Source organism: Rhopalosiphum maidis, chromosome 1, assembly GCF_003676215.2.
Source record: "Rhopalosiphum maidis isolate BTI-1 chromosome 1, ASM367621v3, whole genome shotgun sequence".
NCBI classification, from domain to species: Eukaryota; Metazoa; Arthropoda; class Insecta; order Hemiptera; family Aphididae; genus Rhopalosiphum; species Rhopalosiphum maidis.
Window position 1 is genome coordinate 3,913,446 of NC_040877.1, and position 26,805 is coordinate 3,940,250.

The 26,805-nt window shown below is 27.8% G+C and overlaps 1 protein-coding gene across 1 annotated transcript; it reads right to left on the reverse strand.

Annotated features, from left to right (window-relative positions):
• On the reverse strand, positions 1-26,679 carry LOC113550256. Its single transcript, XM_026951989.1, has 16 exons — positions 26,462-26,679; positions 26,215-26,261; positions 21,120-21,230; positions 20,737-20,955; positions 20,014-20,095; positions 19,733-19,945; positions 19,488-19,630; positions 19,226-19,397; positions 9,640-9,980; positions 3,396-3,602; positions 2,937-3,172; positions 2,477-2,635; positions 1,686-1,754; positions 1,405-1,473; positions 1,155-1,301; positions 1-1,058 (listed from the first exon to the last, which is right to left on the reverse strand). The coding sequence occupies exons 1-16, from the start codon at positions 26,523-26,525 to the stop codon at positions 968-970; spliced, it is 2,370 nt and encodes a 789-aa protein (XP_026807790.1). The 5' UTR covers positions 26,526-26,679; the 3' UTR covers positions 1-967.
• Between the last annotated feature and the right edge of the window lie 126 nt (positions 26,680-26,805).

Below are 26,805 nucleotides of genomic sequence, written 5' to 3' on the forward strand. Positions count from 1 at the left end.
TGATGATTGATAATCTGAATAATATATTATTGAGTTTCCACAAAATTAATACAGTTTTATTATAAAATAGTTCTCTTACAATATTATATATTTAGATAAAAGATGATATTTTAATGTTTAATGTTACAACACGAAATATTGTGCCATCAAGTCTCGGTTTAATGATACGTTCCTTAAATGTATTATAATATAGTGCAATAAATTTAATAGTTTTGACTCGCTTGTTTTTAAATCTATCGTTTTGATAATAGGATTTTAATATAGATTAATTTCTACCAACAATGCAAATATAGTCGAGCACGTTTTGACCCTAAATCAAGCCACGAGCAGCAGATTTTTTCATGGTAAATTGACATTTCAAAATTACACAACTAATCATAATTAAAAATTGATCTATGCACATGCACACACAAACACATACTAATATACATACATGCGCACAATAAATGATTTTACTAGTGTTTGTGTATACGGGCTATTATCTTAATTAAATTCCGCATCGGTATTATAAATGTGTTACAAGGTGATCGGTAAGCGCTTTTGAAATTGGCGAATCGTTGAATTTAATAACAGGTTCGTATTAATATCATCGAAAAAATTACCACTCCTATTTGCAAAAAAAGTGTAACGGTTTTTAACGCTATCGATATTGTATACGGTTTAATAAAATTGAATGAGCTTCCGAGTAAACATAAAATAGTATTGGGCAAGGACTTATCAATATTCAAGGTGACTTTTGAACGACTAAAACATGTGCAAACATAAAAGTATTGTAAGGTCTTGTAAACGTGTTTTAAAAATAATATACAATTATCATATTAACAGGTATATAATAGGTAATAATATGTAGATATTATATAGAAGTGTGTGTACGAAGTGTGCTTATCCGGACAAAAAATGTAAACGTCGAACCGGAACTGATATCAGTATAGACTAAAGTGATTTTTTTACCGCCGGAAGTCAAAACTTAATAGTTAAAAGATAAGTCGTCCGTGGGCGAAAACGCCTCGTCCATTTTTTCTAACTTTATCAAGTCGTCTTCGAAGGAGACCTTAGAACTAAAAAAGAAAAGAAAACTATGTATGTATGTTGCACGAACCACGAAATATATTATTCTAAGTGTATATTATACGGGACTCGACTTGAATATTTACTCAAGCTTAATAATCGAGGAATTATTATTCACGGCCAAGACGGCGGTTCCTTTAGGCGGTATGGCCTCGTACAGGCTGTTCTCCACGACGACTGTCGCGTTGTCCGTGATTTTGGATCTGCACGGCACCGTCTGGGAGTTAATATTTCTGAAAAATAGAAAAAACACCGCGTTGTTGGACAATATAGAAAATCGAAATTACATAATCTGATATATTGGTATAAATAAATTTAAAATAATTTTATAATCACCCAGGGAATCGCACTCTGTTAGACGTTAGATTGGTTCTGTTGAAAGTCGTAATCCAGTTGCTCTGACTCCTGCGAACGTTTGTAAAAAAAAATTATAAAAAACTGGTTTAAACGGACGTACAATGATATAATATTACGTGTACGCAATATGCACGCGGTACCCGTATAATATATATATATATATATATACTACATACAATAATTATTATTTTTATAATAATATCATTATGTGGAGCATTCAAGCGATAAATGGCCAAGTTATTATGACCCGTTGTACTCACATGTTTTCGATATCGTCTTTCAGCGGCGTCGTGGACGGACTGGAAATGCACGACAAATAACGGCCGTTCCTATAGCATAAAACAATAACACATGACTGACAGCGGCAATAAATATTATTAACGAAAATCGGTTTAAGAAGTTTTTAAATTTTTAACGCGATTCGCGTGTCAGTATAAATTATACGCATATTACGCACGTAGGTATATGTAAAATAATATTAAGACTACGATTTATGTACAATGGTATGTTTTTTTTGCGGCGTTATTTCACACATATTTTTATCAGTCATGTCCACAAAGTATCGATCATCGATATTCGTACATGGTGTAAATTTTTTTTTATTTTGCATTACTTCGTATATTTTAAGTATAAAACGTAATGTTATTGCATATTTTAAATATAAACACGAAAAATACACGTTTTATGGAAAAGAAAGTAGTCCAAAGGTCGGATGTCACGTCATATTATTACGTTTGTAATTTCAATTTCATTAAATCAGTATTTTTGTCTTTAACGAAAACAAAATGAAAGTTCTGTGAGTTTGTTTAAAAAAAGAGTACCATAAATTATCTAACTTATTGTTTACACAACAACTAACTTTGTTCAATTTTTTTCAAAATTAAATGATGTTTTTTACACGATTATATTTCGTTTAATGATAGTTTAGAAAATATCGGTAAGTTAATAGAATATATTTTATTATATCTGTGCAGATTATTTTACAGTGCATATAAATCTTAGTCCTAATAAATTATAAGTAATGATAATATATTGTATAATATGTGCTCACTTGACGTATCCAAAATATAGGAGCCCCACGGCTACCATGGACAGCATCAAGAAAAACATCGCTGCGTACACTAAGGACATCACGGTGCTCGTCTCGCCGTCGGAATTTGTATTGTATAATTTCATGATACCCAACACTTTGGTGTTGTGTTCTAAATTCCTAAAAATATCCATATACATATATATTACGATGTTTTATAATAACATATTTGATGAAGCGTATAAAAATATAATGATTTAAATAAAAAGATAAATAAATATAAAAACTTTTTCAAGCTAAGGTTTGAACTATACATTCATGATATCCACCAGTACCCCGTATTCGAATAAACGATCTGTGTCGATTCAAAAATTCTACCAACGATTGTGATCGCGAAATAAAACGTTTTAACCGTTTCAAAACCGGCTAAACTAATTTTTTTTTTCAAATATTTTTTGTTTTATAGATTATTTCCACTGACTTTTCTAATTCCGACGCCGACACCACCGAACCATCCGTGTTGTTCACCCCGTAAACAGTCAACAGCCTCTCGGCGCGCCACTGTCCGCCCGTAAACGTGTTGATCACGTCGTTGGTGAGCGACATAATTCTGACTCCTGATATTTCGGACAGTTGGGATTCGATAGCCGCGGGGTCTTCGGTGGAGCTGAACTGGACGCTCACCCGGACAACGTCCGAGAACGTTAAGTACTTCACCTGAAACCGTCCGACAAAAGTCCAATTTTAAGGTCGCTTTTTTCATAATTATTTATTTATATTATGCTCGACATCGCGTTATCTTAAAATTCTATTGTGAATATCACATTTCCATTTTATACATTTTTTTGCTCCGATCCCTCGATCGCTGAACGAAACGACCACAATATACTATTTTACGTATATCATACGTTGTGATGCTTATATCGATCCTGATACTTACGGTAATAGTCATTGTAGATTCTGATCCGTCGGATTTGCCGTCGTTGTCCTTGGCCACCACCTCGAATGTTTTGTTCGCAGTGCTATCGTCCACCAAACTCATACAATATATTATTCCTGTCTCCGAGTTTATGATAAAGTCGTTAGCGTCGTCTCCTCTCAGCGAGTATTGTATTTTTCCGTGCTTTCCCGCGTCCTTGTCTGTCGCCTAAAACCAAAAACCGTCGGATTGTTTCAAAAAGAAAAAAAAATGTTTACCTTATCATTATATATGTTTTGTAATAATTATTTTGTATTATTCCATTCATCATCGTCATTGCACGTTCATATATTTAAATAGCAGACAGTAATTTTTTTGTACAATACCTACTATATAATAATATCATGTGTACGCATTACATAAATGTATTTTTCACGCATTGAGCGTATTATATATTATATTTTTTTAAGACATTTATTGTAAAAATTAATTTTTACTTTTCTTCGGAGTAATTTGAGAAGTTTCGATCAGCTAAACATGTTTACACAATTTGTCTTGTCTGTAGATTATATTTGATAGAAAATAATATGTATCATTCATAACGACAAAATAATATGTACGAAGAGTATAAAGATTAAAAAACTTTTTGGAAATTTTTGAACGGAATTCAATAAAAAAGTTTGATGTGAAAAAGTAAACTTAGTTATTTTAAGAAACCTTAAAACCATCATTGAGTTTTTACGATAGTTGCTAAACGCGAAAATACAAATATTTCACGACGTAAAGACAAAATATGAAATAGTTATCATTTTAATGTACAATATTACTATAATATTATGAAATATTAAATACTCAATAAAAAAACTCTTATATATTCACTTTTGGAATGCCAAAAAACGCAAATAAGCAAAAATATATTTGATTCTATTCAGATAAATCTATAAAGGCTCGGGAAAAATTATCATAAATATTTATACCTAGGTATAGTTGGTTAATAACGTTTCTACATCGTGATATTTTATGCATTCAATAATAATTTAAATGGTAAATGCATAATCAACTTATTTACATTATGTTTGTATTTTGTATTATATGTTTTGCTGCAATGGTATACATTCTATCCCCATAATATTTGAAATCCATTTTTTAAAATTATTATCCACAAACTATCTTGAATATTTAGAAATTTCATCTACGAACTACGTAGCATATTTTAATGAAATAATTTACTTATATACTTAAAAGGATATGTTTATATTATTTAATTTACTTAAGTACTTGAATTTTATCTATTTTATTGAATTTTTTGAGCTGATTAATTAGTTTGATTAATAATTAATTATATACTATGTATTTCTTAAAAAAGATCAATAATGCTAACTAATATTTTAATTTTGCACCATAGAACACATTAATAATTCATTATACTAGTTTTATTGACTTATAGTTATATTCTAACACAAATAAAGTAACAATTTATTATATGAGTAGTATTATTTGTCGGATTTTATTTACTATTAAAAATTACAGGGATAAAAAATGTGTTATGATACTTTGCACGACATACTATAAATATCACTATTTATGTTGTGTCCTGCAATTATCTGATACTAAGGATTTATTTTCTATAACTTGCCTAAAATAATAATTCTTCAATGATGTTTCAATAATATAAATATGACGAGTGTGAAGCCGACCTACCGATTAATATACGTTATATACGCACATAATACATATAATTACGCATACATTTTATTAACTATTGCACTGTTGGTAACCTCCTATTGTGTTATGTGTTACTATGTTTGTATCATGCGCAATACAATAGTATAAGTACAAACAGATCAATTTCTTGAACTGAAAACGATCAAAATGTATCATGTTATTGCGTGGGGTTTTCGGTAAGTGTAATTGAAATATTAATGGTTTAATTTCGAGAACTGTATTATTATATATCACATTAATAATAATTACAATATTAAAATTTACCTGTGGCGGGTTAGACGCTGAAACAGTGCAAGCATATATTATATACGTAGGTATAGATATATATAATCTGTACATTGAATACATATTTTAAAGTAGGTAAATTATACATTAAAATTATTACTAGCTTTTTTATTACTAATGTTTGAATTTTAGATAATACTAAATAGTATATAGGGTAGGCATATATTTTAAAAGCTTTTTCAGAAAAATATGACTATGTAAAATGTAAGATATGGATGTTACTGTTCAAAAAAATTAAACCATAGCAGTAAAAAATATATATTATACATTTTTGTATATTTATAACTTTAAGTTAATATTTCATTTTATTATTTTTATTTATTTTTTTTTTAACTCCGAGTTTTTAACACAAGAAACATACCCTTTTTAAGTACTTGCAGCCTTCTTGAATATTAACAAGAAGAGAGTTGTTTAATGAAGTAAAATATAGAAATACGTGTAATTTTTTTTTGCTTTGCTATTACACATTTTTAAATTTAAGTCTTCGTGTATTCAGTATTTTACAAATATTTTTAAAACATTTTCTCAACAATTGTAACATTTGCGGCCTTGTGAGAGACAGTACATATACTTAATCAACATTGTGAAAATGAATAAATGTGCGAACAGGTAATAAAAAATAGTATTCTTGGTACATAAGTTCGTAGAAATTTTATACCGGTGTTCTGCAAAATAATATACTGAAGTATATGCAAATAATACCATAACAATATGTAATACCATAAATTATATTTAAATTATAAATCAATCTTAGTGGCAGCGATAAATATTTAAAATTTAATGTTCGAAAAAAATAATGAATTAACAATATAAAACGAACCGACCGTGATAGTGAAGAGTTTAAAATATGCTGAAAACTATTTAGGTATTATAAATATTTTCAAAACATTATTTCTTTATTTGTTTTTGTTATAGATTAGTAGTATTATAATTTATAGCCATGCAATATAAAATTTAAAAAAAAAATCGATATATGTATCAATCGATTTTTTTGCTAAAGAATAATTTGGTATATTAATAAAACTATTTTATAGTGCTTCAGATGACAGATATACATGGTGACTATTTTAACGTACAAAACCTATTATTTCGAAAACCATTAATGTTTTTGAAGTCGTTAAAAAATTATATTTTTACCATTTTTATGATGATAATTTTAAAAGTGTTTGTGTAATTTTTCTTTGGTAAATGGCATTTATTTTAATTTTTAACTTCACATTCCATACTAGCATAATTTTTTCTGAGTATTTCTATACATAAAAATCAAATTTCGAACAAGAAGTTATTAACTGCTACTATAAGTTTTTTATGTTTAGAGGAGTGGAGTAGTGTATGATAGTTAAAATAGGCTACTCCACTTCACTTATCGTTAATCTAAAAAAAATTACCGTTATATATTATATACAGTGTTTTCTACATTTTGTATTACAAAAATGGTATAAATGACATGAGAAAAAATTTAATTTTCGACAATTTTTATCACGGGAAATTTGTAAGACCCTGTATATGGGTAAAACGAAATCAATATTAGTGTTTACGATTATATTTTGCACATGTTCAAACACTTGTCAGATCGTGGAGTAAGTAGTAAACACTAAGCCATAGAGTAATACAATATATTATAAACTATTTATGTTGTATAGTATATTTATATTATATAATAATATATTAGTTGTAATATTACCATTAAAATATCGATTTATTGGTACAATCTGTATAATATACGTTATAAATAACTGCCATCGTATACTATGTATATTATAGGCTCAGTATTAATTTATCGTTTTTTATACGTGTGCAAAAATCAATAAACACTGTCACTGTCAAAGGTCAAAAAGAAGAGGCTGACGTCGATAATTGTTTACACAGCCGGACAATATGTAATAATATAAATAATAATGAAATGTACACAGAAAACAATGGATGCAATAATAATTATTCAATTATGTGTGTACACACACATACACACACACACATATTATAATATGTATATTATTATACTTCGTGCAGCAGTACCTATATAGCATACCTATATATAGCTTGCCTAAGAATTAGATATAATAGGTACTTCCACAGAGTGCAACTTAAGCGACACGACTTTCTTCTCGACGGTCGATTAATCATGGTTCGACGAAAACAAAATAGCAAGAACAACAATAATGATAATAATAATAAAACGGACCAGACATAAAAACGCAATTGCAAAAAATTAAATTCAAATAAACACGTCGGCCGCGGGTGATTTTTTTATTATGGGTTCTCAATAATAATACATTCTGATGTACAACTTAGCAAAACGATAATAATGTTATATACTATTATTATACGTGGTATTGAGGTATACAGCATGGTTCTCTAAGCATACTCACCCCGTTTTTTCGTTTAGTAATAGATACATTTATTCATATTTTTATTTTTGGAAATGTTCAATATTCATTAAGACCTTATTATTTAAAATTTCTTAAAATTACTTAATGAGTGTCTGTTCTATGGTGATACATATTTCTTTTTTCAAACGAAAACCCCCTTTCCCCTTATTTAATGTAAATTATTGATTAGATAATTAAAAAAACAAAATGTTCAATGTTCTTAAATCAAAATTCGAAAGAGTATTTTTTGATTTACCAACTAAAATATATTTTTAAATAGGTATTGAATAACCGCATTATTCAAAAGAGATATGGGATGAGCCTGGTCGGTGGATGACCTTGTATAACACAGACACTTGTGCTGATACTATCAATGTGTATCTATACTGATTGTTCGGACGTTTGAGGTAATACACGATCGCTTAATATATAATTACATTTAAAATGATAATTTTGATGACCACTGCCATCGTTGTCGCTGGAGCAGTATTATTTTTACAGCTAGTATAGGTGCACGAAATATAATAATATGCGATATTATAATTTATAATTTAACCTGAACGAAGTCGGCCATGTAATAATCGCACCATCGTCGTCATCGTCACTGTTGTCTATTTAAGGCGTCTATTTCTCCTTGAATGTCTGCGTATACTATTATAAACTAGACCAACTTAAACACATTTTACGTTCTAATAAACGGCGTTATATTCTGTATTCAGTACAGCAACGTTTCCGATGTCCGGTCACAGTAAATTTATGTCGTGCGCGACCTAGACCCCGCGCGCAATTTTAAATCATAACCGCGTCAATGTGTACGATAATAATAATATCGATCGACCTCGTACGTTTTCGCGGATGATATATGCACATTTAAATATAGCTATATATCATAATATTATACTAGTGTAATAATTAATAACATGCATAATATTTAGTTCTCCAAAATTGTCGACCACGATTTATCTAAAACGTCGATAGACTTATCGCTATAATAATAACATACCGTACATGTGTATGCCTCACATTAATTCCTATATATTATGTTTAGTGTTGGTGTATAATATAATAAAGTAGATACTTGATAAAACGTTTTACTTTCACACGTACTGTTGATGCGAAAACTTGATACGCACACACTGGCACGAGTATTAATATATACTTACTATTACTTAATACAAGACGGATTTTTATCTGATCCGACGACGCTCCTTTTTTATTTGGAAGGACTAAAAACCTCAAATTTGTTTTGACCGTTAAAAAGTACCAGAATCATTATTTTAAACATATAACGCGAATTTTTAGGTATCTTAAATTAGCCCGGTGGACCTGTTGTACACGAATCCGAGCACAGAAAGACAATGATTTTCGCATATTAATCGAATGACTCGAGTTTAGTGATTGTCTCGATAATCAATGAATAGAGATGTATACCGATAACCGCGTTCAACTTCCAGCTGATTTGATAATTTCTATTGACCATTCATTCACCCGTGATTATATAACATCGGCTGTCTTATTATTATTTCAATAGACTTTAACGCATACACGAAAACAGCCAAGAAAAATATCAACTGCTAGAAGTATACGTGAAATCTGTGTCAACGTACTGCGTATGTCTATAGTATACAATACGCATATAATATTATATATAGTATGTTTGCGACGTATTTTTTCTTAGAGTACTTACATTATACGATCATGTATCTAGTTTGATAGGTTTGCTAAAAAAAATTTGGGATCGGTCATTACTCTCGTTAATTCGTCGTATTGCATTTTTTCGTTTTTTTTTTTTTTTTGTTTTCCCTTTCAACCGATAAAAGCGAAACTATTACCACGATTGCAACAATAATAATTCATACAATACCCATCGGTCGTCAATTATTCACCTTGACCTGCAGTAGGTGTTTGGGAATAATGGTGTTGGCCACGTCCAGCACGGGATACCCGACTATTATGTGCTTGTCGGCGAACACCGGCACGTTGTCGTTGGTGTCGACGATGACCAACTGCACCAACGTGGTAGTCGGATCGTAGACGATGTTGTCCACGTCGGACAGGTGTAGTGGCTGGGTGGCGGGTACAGTGTCCATCGGAGGACAGTGAATCTTTAACTTCAGGTACACGGACGGTTCTTCCATGTCTTCGAACGAGTACGCCTCGCGATCGATGGGATTTTTCACGTGCACAGCACCCGATTTCTTGTCGATGGTGAAGAAGTCCGCGCCCACTGCGAATCGCGTTAAAATACAGTGTTTTGTTTTAAAATTAGATCATATTTTATTTTATATAATGATAGTTATTGCTACGAGGGCAGGGAAGGATTTCCTATAATATAAGTCTAGTCTTGCTTATTGAGCTATTGATTTCAAATAGGCTATCCTATCAATTTATTATCAGTATTGAGCGTTTTATAATCGTGATCCTAATGTTTGAGATTGATTCTTAAGTTATGTACTATTTTGTAAATTATTTATAAGTTATAAGTTGTTTATATTATGTATTATGTTATTAATCATAGGCATATTAATATTAAGTGTTAATAAGTAAGTTTAGAGCTACATAATTACGAAACAATGGTTGTTTCTATTATCTACGTATATAACTACTATTTTCTTAATCGACTGCAATCGTGATTTTAAGTCATCAAAATATGTATTTATACTAGAAGCACAAACATTTAGTTATTGGATTTCACTTCCACAGTCGTAAATATCACTTTAATATTAGTCACCTTAATAATTTAATTTTTAACTGCAGTTTTTTATTTTTAGTTCGAGGAAGTATTAACGCATGATTTTTTAAATGTTTTTAGAAATCTATAACTGCCAGCTTATAAAAATTATTTTTATCCTCAGTATTGATATCAAGATGTTTGATTATTTTTTAATATGTTAAGAACAATTGTTTATTTACGAAAACGTTTATTTATTTACTTAAAAAAAATTAATAAAATTAATAATTTTTTAGTGAAAATCAATATGAACATTAGGAGTTTTGATGTGATGTTATACATGATAGGTATAACGAGAAATCGATTATATAATTACTCATCTAAAACATTATAATATTATACCTTATTAGTAACTTTTTTAATTAAGTATTAAGAAAAAAAATCAATATGGACTGATACATAATAATAATATAATATGTACCTGTTGATAGATTCAAAGCACAAACGAAGTGATCCATTTAACATAAAATATTCATTATTTCAGAATAAGCTAGAATAGAAAAATGTTGAAAATATTTCTTTTACATGAAAATAATATTTATTTTTTAAAGTTTTTTTTTTGTACAACAACATATTATAGATTTTTAATTTCATATTCCACGGTAGAAAACTATTCGGAGTATTTCGATGCATAAAACATCAAAGTATTCATAAGGAATACAATTTGATAAATTATTTATAGTTTCTGAAATAATGAGTATTTTACGTTAAATAGATCGTCCGATACAGATACTACGACGATAAAATACATTTAAATTACGTTTACATTTCATACAAATATGTTTACACAATACGTCATGACGTAAATAAAAAGTATAATCGTATTCAAGACAGAATATGTTTTTTAAAAATAGGTTTGGTAAAATCCTTTTAACCGACGCCATAACACAATAATATTGCGTATTATTTTATAAAAAATGTTAATGATCTAATAGAATTTTTTTTTAAAAAAAACAGTTATTATATAGTGTTGTAGATCCCAATCAAGGGGCAAACGTTTTGATGTGTTTAAATATATTATTGTAAGATTGCTACTAGCTAGTTGGGAGCGGTTGGTTTCAACCATTCGGACGACGTTCAATTTAGGTTATCAAAACTAACTTCCTAGTACCACCTCATGAAAACAGGAACATAGTGCTCATTTTAGCCATTTTGACGAATCAATTAACTTAAAAATTTGAAAATTCTCAACTTCCAATTATTTGCAAATCGATCTTCTTTACTCACAATTGCCCGATTTAATTTGACCATGATTAGGGGGAGGAACTTTATACATGTTACATATACGTGTCGGCCATCGGTACACCTCTTTATACCCACTGGTTATAATTGTGCCACGAGTGACGTTCATCTCATTCGATATTCCGTTGGGGATAATTAAAACGTTTGTTGCCAAACCACGTGTATAAATGTACGTATATACTGACACACGAGCGCGCTCACTGACACATGTGTATAAATGAAATAAAAATGTGTTACGCAAATCTAAGAGTGAAAAGATATTATTATATTACAGTGGTCGTATTTATGTATCTATATAATAATATGACATGTATACGGTGCACATTGCACATTAACGTCGGAACTCGTTTGCTCGGACAACTGCGCAGCTAGACGGTGTAGTTTGCGGTCGATAAGAAAATGCGGCCGCGGGATTCAATAAACTCTACATGTTTATTAAGATAATAGTAAATGCAATGTGTAATAAAATTGTTATTATAATTATAATTATTAATACAATATTGCGGTGGTATACCAGTTGTACCAGGCCGTCGCGGCCAAATCTATCGAGACTATTCAACGAGACCCAAACCTGAGAATATTGTATACGTAATAATTTAATACTGACGCGCACTTAGATATTATATGAAAATCTAATTTAAATAGATCCAAAACAATTAGAGCTAAAAATGTCTACAATTATTAATAACGGTATAATAATTAAAATTAAACAACACTTATTGCATTTATATGATTAATGGGATTCCATTAAATGATTGTACTAATCACAAATCATAAGATAATTCGCCATTCAAAAACAAATTCTACATTCGTCATTCTTCGATATAATCATTTTTTTTTGTGATGCCTTCTTCTGTACTTAGCTAATTTATTGAGATAATCATATTTTTCTTTACATAAGAATGCCGATTACGCCTAATTGCTTACGTTTGAATCTTCGTGTTTATGAATCACTTGTAAAATATATAAAAAATATCTTATCTAAGTTTCATTTTTAGATTTTTTGAGATACATGAAATAATATTTTATCCACGGAAAGCGTTTTTTCAAACTCTTAGAAAAAACAATTAATTTGTGCTTTTGATTTCGTGTCTTAATACTTAATAACACATAGAACGTGAATTTATATTAATAACTAATAACTATTGTATAATGACCGTGAATTATTTTCATAAAAAACTAAGTTGATGAGTGATGAATGATTCGATGATAATAATGATTAATTAATTGATAATATATCATTTATTATATATTAATCGTAATAATTATTCAGGTTTAAAATTGGTTTTTATTTGTATGTTTTTATTTTTTGCTCGTATAATATGTGTTGTTGCAGGTAAAGTACAAATTACTTTCAAAGCGAAAAAATACGGACATTTTATGGTGCATGAGACTTATTACGTATTAAAAACTTTAATGATTTTAGAAATTTTAATCTAGTACGGGTCACGCTATGAGTTCATGACTAATAACACATATAAGTACACCGAATTACTTATTTATTTTTGATTGTATTATATCCCTGAAGAGTAAATAATCATATCGATATTTGATAAAAAGTAATTTGAAATTATAGTACTCGTATAATAGAGTATTCTAAATGTAAATATTATCTCGAGATGAAATAAAAACATAAGTGCATATCACATGCAGTTATTGTGACGGTATATAGTTAAATTTAGAGAATTAATGTTCGAACTCTAATGAAAACATTTAATCGAATATTTGTATTCAAACTTTTTATATTTACACGAAAAAGGTGTTTTTTGACAACCTAAGATAGGTCTGTTTGTGTTGTTATACAAGCAGGCGCCGTATTATACACAACCGGATTACATAAAATCGTATTGTACAATATGTGATATTATTTTTCCGACGACGAGCGATATTGGTTTTGAGATAAGAAATCAAATACGAAACCGGAAAGAAAATATCAATACGCATTTTATATACTATAAGATTGAAGGTATGTACTCTGTAATTATTGTTTGGTATGATTATATTTCATAATGCATATGTAAATATTATTTTCGAATTATTACATATAGTTAGTAGTGCGTATAAGTGTGTATTGCATAAACAGCGACGTTCGTATATACATAAAAACAAGTATACGAATGCGATATGTGCCAATTTTTTTTTCATTTCGACCGCTCGAGGCGGGGTAAATAGACAAATATTATTAAGCTAGACGTATATCCGGATGTAGCTCTACATCTCTGCCGCCGCTTCGAGTTGTTATATACGCACGCGTAATATAATAATGTTATACTACTTTTACTCGTCATTTCCATCTCAGTGACACGGACGTATAATATAATATTATCACGAGCTTTGAGAGAAAATCGACGGAATCACATTGCCTCCCTCCACCCTTCACCACTTGCTTAGCACTAGCCAAAAGTATGCAGAGAAATTTTTCGAAACGGTTTCATGTGATGCGATTTCGAACAATTATATCTATTATTATAATAATCCGTTCGTCTTGGATGACCCTGCCCTTCCACCTCGAATACGTTTATTTTACGAATCCATTACTTATGTAAATAAATTACGTATTATGTACAGTGTATAGTTTTGTACACTAATACACAACGATATATATATGTGTATAATATACTTCTTTCTTCAAGATACACGTGGACAAAACAGCTGCGTTTTAGAAGATCAATAATTTCACAAAAAATTAATTCAGTATTTCGGTTGATTATTTGTCTTAACTGCCTAATAAAAATCTGCAGTTGCGCATTCACTTCGCGTCAAAAATAAAATAATGCTTTTTATCGCATTTAATATTTTACTATAGTCTATAATAATAGGCCTATAGTTCCATCATAAACTATTTATACAGACTTAAACTTTTATAATATTATGTACGCCATGTCCGTGTATAATAATATAGAGTAGAATGCTATATCGTAAACAAGGGTGAAAGGGTTCTCGTGAGACGATTTTCTAACAATATAATAATATTATAAACAACCAGTAATGACAACTGCAGTTAAATACACTATAATAAGTAATAACGCTGTGTCGACTAGAAACTATAACGACGCTGTGCTTACGCACACACATAAAATGTTATTGTTTGGGGTTCTCTCGGCGTCGGTCACTTATTGGTCTGACTTCCGCAAGTCGTAAAATGCATTTTAGTTTGTAAAAGAAATAATTGAAAAGAAATCACAAGAATAATGTATTGAAGAATACATTGTATTTCATATTATTATTATGAGCTATAACTAATTTCTTAAAAATTGATTAAATGTTACAATATTGAATATTTTCATGTAGTTTATTTATTAAATAAGTTCAAACATATCTTCAAAAAAATAAACAAACAATAGTAAACGTCGAAAATACGAGCAATTGTGCATTAATGACCAGATAAAATAAAAACATACATTAGTTATAATAGGTAAGATAATATTATACTATTAATAGTCACTATATGAGATTTTTGATACGCAATAGTGTAGTTCATTTTGTTTATAAGAATTGGTATGTTATAATACTGAATGTTGTATTTTTCTTTAATTAGTAGTATATTGATATTACATAGCCATTTTAATTTAGCGATAGATAAATATATCGGTATTAATGGAATTACAATGATTATTCGATACAATTACTATGGGTAATAATATTTAGAATTTGCGTATAATAATAATAATAATAATGTATTTGTCTGTACTTAAACCATTTCAGATATCTGATGTACTTATTGCTCATAATATGTATTTAATGTCAACGCCTTGATATAAATGATTTGATAGCCTTATAGGTATGACAAAATTGGAATTATTTCGAATCAATAAAAAAAACAAAAATCACCACTATTATAATAATAATTTATATTAATTATTATTTGTTTTTGACAAGTCTTTATGATGAATAATAGTATTTAATACTACATGTCCAGGATAGGTATCTATACTTAATAATTAATGCTTGGATTTCGATTACACAATGCATGTTTTATAATATTTACGTTTCGTGTAGTTTTGAATTAGAATAAAAAGTTTTAATTTTATATTTTTGACGATTCAAATTTGAGATGAATTGTATAGAGATTTTAGGATTTTTAAGGCATTTATACTAAAATCCAATTTTAAATTTTATTTCAACTTGATTGTTATTTAATCGAATATTTATAATCGTAATTTTCAAATGGATCAGTACATTATTTTGATTTTTATGCACAAAACAATTTTTGTTTAGTTTTTTTAGTGCATCATATTTTTAATACTATTTATAATATTTATTGTCTTACTAACAATTAATGATTTCATAGGGTAGGTACCTACTGTTGCTGATGGATTTTTCGCGAGCTGAAATTATAATAATAATATAATACAGTAATATTGAAATACAATAGTATTATGCATATGCGATATAAGATATTAAAAGTATAAAATTGTTATGTAGGTAGCCATATTATGTTTAATAGATTTTTTTCCAGACAAACGATATGACGAACCCCCAGGGGATGACTCGCGCAATCTGAGAGTAAGATCGTTACGAGCACGTCCGTAGGTATTGCGCTGGTACAATATAATATGACCGACCTGTGTACAAAAGTATTCTTATTATGCAGACTCCGCATAGGTACACACATCGTGAAACCAGCAAACGGGTCTGATATTTTTTTTTATAAAAATAATATGATCAATATCGCAGTAGAATTTAAATTTTGAAGTTCACATTTCGGTTAGACTGAAAAAATAAAGATATAATATTTATTGTTTTGGGGAGAGAAAACATTTTTCTTGCATAAAAATCAGAAAATCTGTGCGAAAGCTACAACGTCTACTGCATACTCTCTCCTAAGTGCAATATTTTCAGTACACTTCAGGATATTATGTTTTGCCTCGAGTAATTTACACATGTTTGTATAGGATAATTATCTTATCACTAACTACAGAATATTTATCAGAAAATACAATTATTTTTTTAAATTTTAAGAACAGATATTGATAATCACGGAATACATAAAACTTAATAGGTATAATTAAAAAATATATATAATATTATGTTTTTTATTTCCTGTATGATATATTGCCTAGTTCTTAACAAAAGCACGAACCTGTATTATAGTGTATATATTATAATAAACTCTTCTACCCGCCACCATACCATCTTAAACTTTAAAACTTACATAACCGCTTGTGATTACTTAACATGAATTACTAAATTCAACTTTTACATTCTTGAATAATGGTATAAAACGTCACAACAGTTACTCTCAATGAACAAAATAATAACTAAAATCGATTTCGTGAAAAATGGAAGTAAACCACACATTTTTCTGAAGAATTATAAAAATCAATCTAAAGTTTCGTGATATATATATGTATATACTAAATATTTATATTTAGTCACATGTGATAAACTGCTCGAAAAACATTCGTATTGGTTAATTACTCATCTCGCAGCAGTACCTATACAATTAGATTCAATCTATAATGTTTTCTGAAACGTAAATTTATAAAGATATTCTTAAAGTTTCTGCAAACTTTAAATTATAATATTAAGTATATTATTATTGTATCTAATAGTAAAAATCAATAATCTTAACAAATAATCTTTTAACGCCTTGAGAAACGTTCGCAGATTTACGTTAATAATATTACTAAGACTATCACTACGCTTATCTCATCGCGTCAATATTACACCTTACAATAGTAGTTGGTAATAGTACAATATAATACAATAGTAGAGACAGTAAAATACGATTATAGTACTACAGTAAGTTGCTTTTACACAGTCGTTGGCCCCTTACACTGTGTACAATTTAATGTTTTAGTCGCGTTCATAATATTATACAAGTCGACACGTGGTTGTTGCAATACTACAAAATAATGTATGTTACTTTTTAATTATTATGTTTTAATATTTTATACGCGTAGGGAAATAATTAGAATATCGTATGTCTGTAATTTTATGTTATACTAACTCGTACATATTAGCGATAATAATCGACATGCTATTATAATATTTCGATCATAATCGGTCATGTTTAACGAATAATATTAATAAATATTGAAATTTATGAGCAGTGTATAATAGTATAATATTTAAAAATAAAAACACGGCGTTTAATACGAACCGCCGTATACGGGTGGTGTTCAAAAATAAATAATACCTACTTTGCCTATTAATTAATAATTAATATTCAATTAAATGTTAATAAGGGAAGGGCATCTTTATTCTTATTAACTGTTATTGATTGCTATTGATATCAATTTAACTATGTCATATGTCCGATGTCCGTAATATATATATAATAATAAGAAAAACAATTTGTATACGTTTTTTTTATTTTTTTTATCATTAAGAGTTACTACTGTCGAATTTACAGATTTAAGTAAATCGCTACCTTTAAATCGACTACAGTCATGTATTTTCTCGTCGTGTCGAGTTTTTACATGTTTAAAATAATAAGTAGGTGTATATTATTAATACGACTATAACACTGTGGAATTATACGTAAATAATTAATTATAATGACGTTGTGGAAGCATTATTTTAGTACTTATATAACAGGCAAGACCGCTGTTTCTGCGAGCAGTATTTTATATATGAATGTGACCGTGTACTCAAAATATTGGGTGGGTAGGTAATTCGTTATCTGACATAAATCTAGATTTTCTGCCCTGTTTTTATACGGACTTAGTTTAGGCCAGGTTGTGGTTTATCATCGCCTTATATAACTAAAGGGATCAGAATAATAACTTAAGCTGTATTGTATAATATTAATATTGTAGTTTGTGAAATTATGATTTCGCTCTGCATTTATTAAATGATTTGATACAAGTCCAATAGGTGTTGTAGTGTTTAAACTATCTTACTAACTATATTCTAAACTATCTTTCAGAAAAAACTATCGTTTTTGAAAATATTTTATTGACATGATTTTGAATTGTTACAAGATGTTTTTTAATATTTTTTTATTGTCATGATTTTTTAACAAGAATTTTACTATTTTGAATGACAACATTTATTTTTAACTTCATATTCTTAAGCAGTATTTTTATCGATGAAAATCAAAGTTTGGAAAAGTAACTTATTAGATATAAGTATTCAAAATGTAGATAAGTAGATAGTGGATTAACATTTTGCGGGTAGTACTCCACTTCATACTCTACTCTTCTAAACTTTAATCATAACTCATAAATTGCTTATTTTAAGTTCGATATTTTTTTATTATTTTATTATTCTGCTTTGGAATATTTTTTTTATAATAGAAAAAAAACAATTAAATACGAAAATAAAAAAATAAAACCATATATTTAAAAAAATATATTATTTTTAACGAATTAAAATTAATAAAATTATATTAAAAATTTTTTCTCAAAAAAGTTAATAATTATTAAAATAATAAGAGTTTTAGTTAAATTAATTATCCAGTATACAGAATGTATAATATTTTATCTTATCATGATAGTCTTAGGCTAAATTAGAAATTAACTTAATATGATATTGTTATATTATGCACTTACCACCAAACGGAAATTGATGTGTTATCGAAAATATACATTGTCCGCTCGATTCAGTTCCCGGAACAGCTGTTATTAGCTTAGTTTCTTCGGTTATATAGTGTTTACTAAAAGCTCTAATGAATTTAGACATGTCTGAACTACACGCCGCTATATTGTCGATAAACATGTAGACCTGTGAAAAAAACGACAAAAGTAAAGGAATTAAAATATTTTTCGGTAAAATATTTGGTTAAAAAATAATTTATTTATATATGTATATTACTTTGGACCTAGCTTTTAAAATAGTAGTAGAATTAGGACCATAATCCACTGCTACGACGTCAAAACTGTGATATCCTTCATCGATACTTCCCAACACCTCTAATTCGCCGTCATCATTAACTCTCAGTTTTGTTAAAAGTGGTTCTAAATTGATTATAGTATATTATTAAATTTTCAATGTTCTCTATAGTGCAGGAAAAATGTATAAAACAATCTTTTGTTATTAAATTTAATAATAAATAATACCAGGTACGTATTCCAAACTGTAATTTCCCCTGAAAGAGTATTCGTTTTTTGAAAAATATTTATCGTTTTCCGGTTGTTTTTCAAATTCCAAATCCGTGTTTTTTTCTTTTGCTTTGTGTGTGGTTTTTATGGTCTTAAATTTAAAAACTTTGCCTTTGTGACCATAAGCCATATTTAAAGAATAACTAGGTTCTTCAAACGCTAGTACGGTGTCTATAATAACAGATTTGAAATTGTATAAAATATATATTTTAAAAACTGTATGTAAAATGAATATTTACCAGGCATGGGTAAAAATTCAACAATTCTGATGAGTACAGTAGTAGAACCACCAACCGTAGTCAAATTAACATTGTTTATTGCCTAAAATGTAAATGTTTTTATTTTTATTATAAAATTAAATAACAGTATAATTTAAAAAAAATATATATATATTTGAAATAAATACATTAGACATAGTATAATGATACGTATAACATATTAATAGTTCCGCAACTTTTGAACTTCTCTATTTAGAGTGTTCTTACAAATAAGAATCATTATTATTTCATGATAATGAAAAATAAAATTGTTTTAATTTGTATATTGGTGATTGGTCTTGACTAAAATTTTGTTAAATCGTTTTATTTGAACCACAGTTATTATTAGATATAAAATGCAATACCAAATTTTAAAATCAACATTATTCTTTCACTTGAAATGAAATACCAATAATACGAATATTAATACTTAACACACTTATTTTTAAAATGCCGATAACTTGTTAACCCTCTCTATATCATATGATTTCGTTAAAGATAATATAACATTATTGTACACCCGTCAAAAATGAAATGTTATAATATACAATGCAATATTGTTAGCCGACGCTTTTCTGAATTATTGTTTTATTTACACTCACACATAAATATTTAAAAAAATACAACATATATTTTATATATTCATTTGGTGTAGTTTGTGTGTATGATTTTTTTTTTATTTAATAATTTTCTTTGATTACCTACCTTGAGTTTATACACAATAGTTGAATCATTGGTTGATATATCTCTTAAATCGTCGTCGATGTTGATGTACACCTTGTCTTTCGATCCGAATGCAGAAAATTTCTGTATAATACTGTCATCTACATGTTGACAAAAATGAACAATCGGTTCCAACACTAAACTGTATCCTTTAGGTGTTACATAATCGATTGGCGGGTCTAATCGTACATCTTTTAACAACTGAAAATATTAACGTTAGTCGATTGTTTTCGTTTTAAAATGACTACAGGTACAGACGCCGCCGTATTTTCCCGTTTTCTCGTTTAACTGACACGGGAAAATGGACCACTTTGTACTTCACGTAACAACCATTTTAGAAGTTCGCTTAAATTTTTATTATTTACCTCATTCGATTGTATTTTATACGAATAGTATGCCTTTTTAAATGGATATTCTTCTGTTTCATCGCCGTTAACTACATGGCCCACGACATTCGCTCCAAGTCCGAGTTCGTGCTAAACAAAAATATTCATAGATATAGCTACTCAATACTTTTAAATTTCATTCTTTACGAATAAACAACAAATATGGGAATAATATGCCTCCATTTTCTAATTTCTTTAAAGTTTAAATGTTTATGATTTTCTATTTATCTTTGAATCTGATGAATTTTGTGACCTTAAACACGTAGTCATTTTAAACTAGAAATATATTCTAATATATTTTTACGTGGTTATTATTCGCACTAAATGATACTAAATATTTTAAGAATGTTACAAATTTTAAGTTGACTTAATATAAAATATTATTAAAAAACATATTTTATCGTAAATATATGTTGAGAATCAAATGTTATAAAATTGGATGGTTTTACTTCATTTAAATTCAGTAAAAACATATAAGCAGATTATTAAATAATTATTATAATAGATACTTAAAAGTGCATAGTACTGCGATATTTTTTTTTTGTTTTCGTGATCTACACTTTAAATTAATTATTAAATATCATATTTTTGATAAGATATTTTTCTTAAGTGATTACCGATATTTTTTATAGTTTTAAATAAATATTAACAAGTACATTATTATTTTCATGCTTGGTGATATTTTATCTCTAATCAACAACTAAAAACGTTGTTTGAAAATAAAGTTTATCATATTAATAATAAACGTTTTAATTTTATTAAGATAATTTGTAACTTGTAGGTAATTACCAATTACTAATATCTAAATAAAGAACAATTAAAAATTTTAAATGATATCGGGTGATTTTTTTATACGTTACATTCAACCATCATCTCGGAATATTTGTTTTTTTATTAATCATTTCAATATGACATAAAAGTTTTTACAAAATTAACAATTTATAGATGATTTTATCAATACCATCAGATTCTGATCTAATAACGATAACAGTAATCTACAACCTTGTTTAAAAATGGATTAATTGCATGGAACTGTTATTTTTAAACGTAAGTAATTTTTTAGAATTAATAAAGCAGCAATTGTCACTATCTAGGAAAAATTTAAGTAACATTAGTTATTTAGAAATTCGATTCTAATCGATAATAAATATTATATTTGTTATAAACATTATGCATTATAGCTACACAAAAACTTTTGCGATTGTATAAGATGTATATTGTACGTAATTTATAAATCTATAAAACGTTAAATCATTAAAGTAAATAAAAGTTTCATAAATCACTAATATAGATATTATTGCTGAACAGCATATTATAATGTTATTATACTATGTAAGTACAATTTTATTTTAATCTGACGGAATTGTAATTAAATCTTCGTGGATGAGTCTTGTGAGTTACGATTGTTGTAACGTAATTATATTAAGTTTAACCCAATTCCATAGTAGGTACCTACCGTAATATGTTATGATGCTGTCTATTCAAAATTCGGATAAATATTTTGCACGCACATTATATATATATATAACCAGTTCTATTACCTGACTTTGCCCGGATGGTTAGGTACTCATACGTTAGAGTATGTATATTTTATATGCATATAAGTATGTATGTATGTATGTATGTACGTATGTATGTATATTTTTATGTATATTTGTGAAATTAAATAACCACGAGCTTATATTTATTGCATCGCTCATTTTTTTCGGTAGTAGGATTTGGGTTTGGAGTATAATATTATACTTTAGTATGTTTTTTATTGAAAAACTATCTGCGATATACATATGTAATATGTATGGTATATATAAATGGATTCAGTAGTTTTAGACAAACGCAGAAGCCTTTATTTTATTTATATACATATACAGATGCATATAATATAATATATGTATATATATATATAGACAGTGACTTAATCTATGTGTTACGGTTAAAACTCAACTTTCATCAATTACCTAAAATACATACTAGAATACAATTGGTGGTTTTTGTTTATCAGAAAGTTTTATAGTCAAATTAGTTATATTATTTTAAATATCAAGCTATTATTATTTTTATAATTAACTCTTGACAAAACGTGATATAATAGGCTACCATGTCTAGTAAATATCATGTGCAATTCAAAATATTTGCTTAAAAATATTTTACCTATTATTTTTATTTTTTAAAATTAATGAAGTATTATATGATGTAAATTATATAGTGTTTATATACCTACATTATTAATTAATTAAATTGTAAATATGTATTTTTTTATAGTTACATTAAATTATAAAATCTATTATAGCCTGAATTGTTAGTACTCCAAACTCGACGAATCTAATAAAATTAATTTATTTTTCATTTAAAACGTCGTGTATAATATTTTAAATATGAATTAAATTCTTATTTATTTAACAATTTTTGAAAATTTATCATAAAACCATTTAATATGGTATCATATCAAACTTAAACTTATCAGTATTTATTTTATATTTATTAAATTGAGATAATTTTTAAATGAAAAACGTCATAATTACCGAGTCTAAGACAGTTGGTAACTTTGTATAATATATTTATGATACTGGTTTATAGTACATTAGTTAGTTTTCGTGACATCACCTGATTAGAATGTAACAAATATTTTTGTTTTCAATCATATCAATTAATGCCATCGATATTATGTAAAGTGTAAATCATCATAATTTATATTTAATATGATTACAACGGCAACATGTAATATGAAACTTAACTATTGATCTCATTATTATATCTAATCTAATATAGTGTTGGCTCTAAAGCACACAATACGTAGGGCTGTTTATCGTTTATACGGTCTTTTATATTAAGCAATTTATTTATATCATGTTTTAGCTATTAGGATACTCAATTTTTTTTTTCAAACGGAACGACAAAACTTTATGAAAATGGAAATTACAGATAGTCTTTAACCATCAAATAAAAAATAATGATGTTCAACATTTTGGTGTACGCATATATTATTATAGGTACAATAGATTTTATATGATATAATGATTAATATATTATTATGCTACAATAATAAACATTTTTTTTCGATTATTCAACACTATACAATATACATAATACATATAATATGTGATAATAAATAATATTTAAATTATTATGCATATAAAAAAAAGTACAACAACAATTAATAATGATAATCACCGATCAATAAGTAAGTTTTGTCAATATTACAATAATATTATGTAATGAAGATTCAATAATGATTTATTACGAACATATTATTTTTATTGTGATCACACTATAATTGCCTTCTCGAAGAATATGAGATTATTATTAAGACGTAATTTTTAATATCCAGCATCGGACAAAACTAAGCAGATATCTGTATATTTTTATCTGGATGACTGCAAGAGATTAGTCGTACCACAGTTAAACGATATTTAATTATTTAATTAAATCAAACTATCCTATTTAATTGGTCTGATGAAAATTATATGTATTGCACTTAATTGAACTTGATAATTAAGGTGAAATTGAATTTTAATCCAATCAGTATTCATACGGATCAAACGGTCAACTGTGCAGTAGTACCATATTGCGTGTATAGAATACACAAACGCTACAAAGACACTATACAACAGTAGATTCATCAGTATAAACAATTGCAAAAGCAACAATATTTTTGACGCACGAAAAATGTGAATTTTATTATCAATTTTATAATAGGTGTATGATTTATGAAAAGTAAAAAAATAAATAAAACATTTTCAGCTATTGTATTGGGTATAAATATGTAGGTTCTCCTATAAGATAAATATTATTCTATTTTACAATGTTTTTTTCGGTGGTTTTTAAAATATATAACTATACATACAATATATATATATACATTTAATATTATATTGGTTCGTTTAAAACACAGCGACGATACGAGGTTATCTTATAATTGAATGTATATATATATATATATATACATATATTATATAGCCATAGGTGTTTCAGTCATATTATTATAATATGTATACTGCATAGCCAGGATAGGTATTGTGTAATAAGACATCGTCACATCATATTGTTTGTCAATATAATAGTACCACTGTGAACGTTCGGGTGTTTTCGTGTAAATGAGAATTAATCATTTAAAGTTTACTATACAGAAATATACGGTAATTTACCAGTGCGATGTATTGTGTTCGTGGTTAGAACCTGCGAATTTATTATAACATATAGTACCTACAGACGACTACTATATCTACACGATAGTAATATAATAAATTAATTAATTATAGATATTGTGGTGGTGCAGTTTGATTTATAAACTACTGCAAAGAGAAATGTTATTAAGTTAATTTAACTTTTTATTCTCTACCCATGAGTTTAATTAATTATTAAAATTTTCAGTTTTGACAATCTCGGTTATTTCAGACGTAGAGGTACCTTTTCAAACGCAATCGTGGTATTTACATACATTATATTATAAATAACAATTCCTGACGCATATCATATCATATTAAAGCGAAGTGCAGAAATTGTTGTGTAACATTTTTACACAAAAGTACCGTCTTGTTTATTATAAAACAACGCATCTTATAATATTGATTATTTATCTTATAATAATATACGTCATATTGCTTTTGTATTAATTACGGTCATATTTTTTCGCAATTTGTAATTAAAGAAAATATTAGATAATATTTCTGTGCTCGTTTCTTGATATGCCCAAATACTCGCAAGAGCAACGAGTGCCGTTCATCCTTATTTACAGATAATTTGTTTGATTCATCAAAACGTGTTTGAATAATATGCGTTATACATATTTGACATTCTTTGGGAATACTAAACGGCATCACGGTATAGTGCATGTAATAGAGTGAATAAAAGCAGGTATGAGTTTAAAAAGTGCAATCGCGTGTATGATATTATTATACGACGACTTTCCAAAAGCAGAACAACACAGGTTTTTAAATCAGCATCGATAAATCAGCATGTATGATGTTTGGGCGGTATATAAAAAATATGTAGGTTTAGGTACCAACCAAGTAACATACCTATACGGGGTTGAGAATAGCATATATTTATTGCGCGTTGCATTGTTTGAATTACTTACGGAATTTTTTTGTTGTTGATTTCCAAATTTGCTTAACGCGTTTGAATCTAAAATCAAAATCAAGTAAAAAAAAAAAAATCATGTGACGATACACTCATGTTTTATATATTTGAATTCACATATTTTAAATAAGTGCACGCGTATAAATAATATACACACGTATTTTGTATAAAATAAATATTTATACTACAGAACTTATATAGTTACAGTGTATCTAAAATTCTAAAATAAATAATATTGTATTTACCGCCGAGGGGAAAAATCAGGACCGTACAGAGCAGACAAAATAACGATGAACGAGTGCCGACCATAATTATTACTTTTATATTGTGATTCGAACTGATCGTACAGAACGCTTATTGCTGACTGCAGTACGAAAAATAAAAAAAAATGTTTGACGAAGATCAAAAATTGTTTACTGTTCTTATCTATAAACGACTGCACAACACACACGCACTTGTACACTTGTACACAGTGTTATATTAGTCTCGAGTGCCACATTAAGGAAAATAATAATAATAATAATAAACGTTAAAATTACACAGCGCCTGTCCCAGATAACAGCCGCCTTCTTATCTGCCCGCAATTAAA

Bases quoted from the DNA above. Each gene is read 5' to 3' on its own strand.
- LOC113550256 (XM_026951989.1), bottom strand. From the start codon at position 26,525: ATGGTCGGCACTCGTTCATCGTTATTTTGTCTGCTCTGTACGGTCCTG. The intron at 20,956-21,119 runs GTAAATAATAAA...TAATATTTTCAG, and splicing joins ATAAAATACAATCGAATGAG to TTGTTAAAAGATGTACGATT. The intron at 19,631-19,732 runs GTATTATTTATT...TAATCAATTTAG, and splicing joins CAGTTTGGAATACGTACCTG to AACCACTTTTAACAAAACTG.